Below are 6,000 nucleotides of genomic sequence, written 5' to 3'. Positions count from 1 at the left end.
ACAGGCCATCGCTGGTTCACCATCAGGATTGTCCTTTCTTGGGGCACTTTTGGTAGGTACTGACCACTGCATGCTGGGAACACCCCACACCTGCCTATGACCTGCCTGATGTTTTGGAGATGTTCTGACCCAGTCACAGTTTGGCTCAGATTCGCATGCTTGCCCATTTCTCCTGCTTCCAACCCATCAACCGCATGATCTGACGGCTCACTTGCTGCCGTCTTCAATCATGTATTGGATGTATGTGTGTAATAGCATGTGTGTTTCTTTACACAAACCGCACACCCTGCATGCCCTCCACCCACAGAAAGCACACATGTTTGCCTCTGTAGGCCACTGGCCGTGTGCCTCACAGGCCCCAGTAATTAACTCTTGCCATAAATAATCATATCAGTCAAAACAGTCCAGCTCCTGCCCGTATATATGTCCGTCCCCTCAACATATGGCTCTCCAAAAATACAAACAAACATACAGAAAAGCTCTGCCAAGCTTCAGAGCGTTGCTGTAAAGTCTGCTGGGCCTGACAGCGGTTTGAGAGAGAGAGCAGGACGGACCTCTAATTAAACTTTCTCACATTATGAGTTCCGGCGAGTTCCCCTTGCTGCTCCAGCTCAGGCGGATGGTGACCTTCATGGCTTGCGTGGGAGGGCGACTGCTTCATATGAACAAGGAGTCAAATCGATGGGAAGAGCCAGCAGGATCTAATCATATGTTACAGACAATGTATGGTTCAGTGCGGAATTCTAACCTGACCCACATTCTGTTTACAGGACGGTTTGAATGGCCACAGTCCTGCCTGACCAGCACAGAGCATGTATACTGTAGGGTCCAAATGTTTGTGGACACTTACTTTAAGTTGCACCCATTGCTGGCACAGATGTGCAAATACACACTCACACAAAGCCTTGTCCCTGTATAGAAGTATTGCCAAAAGAATAGGACCCTCTGGAGCAGATAAACATGCACCTACTCACACCATGCCTAATGCTAGGAGTGGACTACACTTAAAAAAAAGAGGTGCTACAGAAGGTTCTTTGAGCGAAGCCATAGAAGAACCATAGAAGATGTGATCTTTAAATTGATGGAGAACCTTTGCATCAAGAGAACATTTTATGGGGTTCTTTTAAAGGTTCTTCACACTCACACATCTCTATGACAGACATCCACATTCTTTATGGAACCAAAAGTGGTTCTTCTAGGGCATCAGTCATCACTCACCTTTATTTTTAAGAGTGTAGAGAGGGGTATAAAGCCCCCCAGCATTCATGCTGTGGAGCACTGGAAGAACTATGTTCTCTGGAATGATATTTGGTGCTTCCTCCAGTACATTTGAAAAGAGTTGGGAAGTTGAAGGTGAGGTTGGGTTGTGATCATCCAAAATCTAGTAGAAAGCCTTCAACAAAAGCAGGATCAACTCGTTTTAATACCCCTGATTTCAGAAGAAACAATGAACGAGCAGGTGTCCCAATACTTTTGCCCATGCTAAATGGAAACATGTCTTCTAGCTCTGATATGTGAACGAGCGGTTGATTCCAGACCGTATCAAACATACAGTATCTGGTTCTAATATACAACTGCTGGTCAAAAGTTTGGGCACATGCAGGCCTCAGCCTGAAGGGGACTCTTATGAGATGCTGAAGAACTTTTGGTGGCACTTTTGGTTCCGTAAAGAAAAGTAGGTACTAGGGATGTCCCAATCAGGTTAATCGAGCCGATACCCATCTGATCAGATCTTTGTGCATAAATAATACAACCCCCCCTCTGTGTTTTCCCTTCTGCTGAAACATTACCATGGTTTTTGGACAGAACACAGTGATATGCTGAGTAAAAATTGATATAAATATAAAATTAAGCTTAAAAATATATAAAAACAACAATATATAGAAAAGTCTGAGAACCATCCAGATGTGTCTCCTCAGCATCCATCCATCTCACTCCTGTCCAGCTGGAAAGGTACAGTGTTCTATTCTACTCTATTCTACTCTGTTCTACTTTATTCTACTTTATTCAACTCTATTCTACTCTGTTCTACTCTATTCTACTCTGTTCTGCTCTGTTCTGGTCTGTTCCACTCTGTTCTACTCTATTATACTCTATTCTACTCTATTCTACTATGTTCTACTATGTTCTACTTTATTCTACTCTGTTCTGCTGTTCTACTCTATTCTACTCTGTTCTACTCTTTTCTACCCTATTGTTCTCTGTTCTACTCTATTCTACTGTATTCTACTCTGTTCTACTCTATTGTACTCTGTTCTACTTTATTCTACTCTGTTCTGTTCTATTCTACTCTTTTCTACCCTATTGTACTCTATTCTACTTTATTCTACTCTGTTCTGCTCTGTTCTACTCTATTGTACTCTGTTCTACTTTATTCTACTCTGTTCTGCTTTATTCTACTCTGTTCTGCTCTGTTCTACTCTATTGTACTCTGTTCTGCTCTGTTCTACTCTATTCTACTCTGTTCTACTCTATTTTGCTCTGTTCTACTCTATTGTACTCTGTTCTGCTCTGTTCTACTCTATTCTACTCTGTTCTACTCTATTTTGCTCTGTTCTACTCTATTCTACTCTATTCTACTCTGTTCTACTCTATTCTACTCTGTTCTACTCCGTTCTACTCTATATAAAAACAACAATATATAGAAAAGTCTGAGAACCATCCAGATGTGCCGAGTGGTTTAAGGTTCAATACACCTCCTAATATATAATCTAACACAGTGACACCTTCACATCTGGCCGAGTGTAGAAGCATACAGGAAAGCTTCAAGGTCACTGCTTGCTCTGTTTATTGGTCAAAGCAGATGTGTAAAAAAAGGCCTAAATTTATATAATACGATTTCCCCCTCCAGACGTATCGACCATTTATTTACTAAAATACATTCCCAGTATTCCCAGACAGCCGCCTCAAAATCGCTGGTGGTTTAGACGGGATTATATAAAGTTTAGATGCACATATGACTGATTTAGAATGCGGTATTTGGATCGCATATGTGTACAGATGTATGTGTGTGAGAGTGTGTGTGAGAGTGTGTGTGGGTGTATGTGTGTTTTGGAATGCAGAAAGGGGGTTTGGTGTCATTCGATTCCCGAACCAATCCAAACCTCGACAACAGTTGTGTGGAGAGTTGGGAAGAGTATAAAGGTGCTCGAGGAGAAAGGAGGGAAAACTGAGCAAGAAGAGAAGAAGAAGAAGAAGAAGAAGAAGAAGAACCGAACTCAAGCCATTGAAGAAAAGATGAAGACCTTCACCCTCCTCGTCCTCTTTGCTGTGCTGGCTGCCTGCATGTCCATGGGAGGTAAGACTATGGTGGAATTCTTCTTTAAATATCCCTGAATATCCTAAAGGCTGAAGACCATGCTTGTGAAATGTTCTCCTGCATTTAGAGGAGAACAGAGAACCTCCCGAGCTTCTATACTCAGAGTGTTCTCTACTCCCTGTGTGTGTGTAGTGTACCCAGACGTCATCACTGATCCTGAAGCTGATCCTGAAGCTGATCCTGAAGCTGATCCTACAGCCGCTCCCGCTGATCCTGACGCCGACTCCTCAGTTTCCGACTCTTCCTCCGCCTCTGACTCGTCCTCCGCCTCTGACTCGTCCTCCGCCTCCGACTCTTCCTCTGCCTCAGATTCAGCATCCGACTCAGCGTCCGACTCAGCATCTGACTCCTCCTCTTCTGAGTCCAACTCTATTAGTGCTGAAGGTGAGTTCAGAAATCCCAGAGATTTCAGTCTGCCCGTCCAGGAGCAGAGTGGACAGAAGCGTGGTGGTGGAGCCTGTGTGTGACTCTGTGTGTGTGTGTGTGTGACTCTGTGTGTGTGTGTGTTGAATTGCAGCCACACCAGGACCTGAGCATGTGATGGTGAAGAGATCTGTAGCCACATCCATGCTGAGGAGACACAGGAGAGCAGGCCCAACTGGTACAAACCTCACTCCTGTCCAGCTGGAAAGGTACAGTATTCTATTCTACTCTGTTCTACTTTATTCTACTCTATTCTATTCCACTCTATTCTACTCAAATATACTATATTCTACTCTATTCTACTCTATTCTACTCTGTTCTGCTCTATTCTACTCTATTGTACTCTGTTCTACTCTATTCTACTCTATTCTACTCTATTGTACTCTGTTCTATTCTACTCTATTCTACTCTATTGTACTCTATTCTACTCTATTCTACTCTGATCTACTCTGATCTACTCTATTCTACTCTGTTCTGCTCTATTCTACTCTGTTCTGCTCTATTCTACTCTATTCTACTCTATTGTACTCTGTTCTATTCTACTCTGATCTACTCTGATCTACTCTATTCTACTCTATTGTACTCTGTTCTATTCTACTCTGATCTACTCTATTGTACTCTATTGTACTCTGTTCTATTCTACTCTGATCTACTCTATTCTACTCTGATATACTCTAATCTGCTCTATTCTACTCTATTCTACTCTGTTCTGCTCTATTCTACTCTGTTCTGCTCTATTCTACTCTATTCCACTCTATTCTACTCTGTTCTGCTCTGTTCTACTCTATTTTACTCTGTTCTGCTCTATTCTACTCTATTCTACTCTGTTCTGCTCTATTCTACTCTGTTCTGCTCTATTCTCCTCTGTTCTGCTCTATTCTACTCTATTCTACTCTGTTCTGCTCTATTCTACTCTTTTCTACTCTGATCTACTCTATTCTACTCTGATCTACTCTGTTCTATTCTGATCTACTCTGATCTACTCTATTCTACTCTATTCTATTCTGTTCTGCTCTGTTCTACTCTATTTTACTCTGTTCTGCTCTATTCTACTCTATTCTACTCTGTTCTGCTCTATTCTACTCTGTTCTGCTCTATTCTCCTCTGTTCTGCTCTATTCTACTCTGATCTACTCTATTCTACTCTGATATACTCTAATCTGCTCTATTCTACTCTATTCTACTCTGTTCTGCTCTATTCTACTCTGTTCTGCTCTATTCTACTCTATTCCACTCTATTCTACTCTGTTCTGCTCTGTTCTACTCTATTTTACTCTGTTCTGCTCTATTCTACTCTATTCTACTCTGTTCTGCTCTATTCTACTCTGTTCTGCTCTATTCTCCTCTGTTCTGCTCTATTCTACTCTATTCTACTCTGTTCTGCTCTATTCTACTCTATTCTACTCTGATCTACTCTATTCTACTCTGATCTACTCTGTTCTATTCTGATCTACTCTGATCTACTCTATTCTACTCTATTGTATTCTGATCTACTCTGTTCTATTCTATTCTACTCTGTTCTACTCTATTCTACTCTGTTCTATTCTATTCTACTCTGTTCTACTCTATTCTACTCTGTTCTATTCTATTCTACTCTGATCTACTCTATTCTACTCTGATCTACTCTGTTCTATTCTGATCTACTCTGATCTACTCTATTCTACTCTATTCTATTCTGATCTACTCTGTTCTATTCTATTCTACTCTGTTCTATTCTATTCTACTCTGTTCTACTCTGTTCTATTTCTTACTGTTCTGTTCTATTCTATTCTATTCTATTCTATTCTATTCTATTCTATTCTATTCTAGGGGTTGACAGTCTATGTATGTGTATAAGAGATGTATAGACCAGCTGTACTGCTTTTTAAGTCTTGAATGTTTTTCTGTTTCTATCCAGCCTGAGAGAGGTGTGTGAAGTCAACGTGGCCTGCGACGAAATGGCCGACACAAACGGCATCGTGGCGGCCTACACCGCCTACTACGGCCCCATCCCATTCTAAACCTCAGAGAGAAGCTGCTTCTACCTGGACTCAAACGTAATCCGCATGTACACGCAACACACAAGTTTTCTATCAGTTGAACGGAACGGGTTCCACCCCCTCCCTGCCTCGCCGAGAGGGGAAACGGGCGGCCGGCAGAGCACTGTTGTGGAGAGAGAGACAGTGCCAGGCTTTTGCTGCAGTTGTGTGTTTTCACTGAAACCACTACTGAGCCCTGCTTTCTTGTTTTGCATCGGAGGCGGCCGCAACCACAACGACA

At 42.1% G+C, this 6,000-nt stretch overlaps 1 protein-coding gene across 1 annotated transcript; it reads left to right on the top strand.

Moving 5' to 3' along the window:
• The first annotated feature begins 3,182 nt into the window (after positions 1-3,182).
• bglapl (bone gamma-carboxyglutamate (gla) protein, like) lies at positions 3,183-5,741 on the top strand. The gene is made up of 4 exons (XM_072682821.1): positions 3,183-3,298; positions 3,452-3,703; positions 3,837-3,951; positions 5,639-5,741. Exons 1-4 carry the CDS (start codon positions 3,238-3,240, stop codon positions 5,739-5,741), a joined length of 531 nt encoding a protein of 176 aa, XP_072538922.1. The 5' UTR covers positions 3,183-3,237.
• The last annotated feature ends 259 nt before the right edge of the window (positions 5,742-6,000 follow it).

This window comes from Salminus brasiliensis, chromosome 7 (genome assembly GCF_030463535.1).
Source record: "Salminus brasiliensis chromosome 7, fSalBra1.hap2, whole genome shotgun sequence".
In the NCBI taxonomy this organism is placed as follows: Eukaryota; Metazoa; Chordata; class Actinopteri; order Characiformes; family Bryconidae; genus Salminus; species Salminus brasiliensis.
This window is presented reverse-complemented; position numbering and strand designations above follow the sequence as displayed.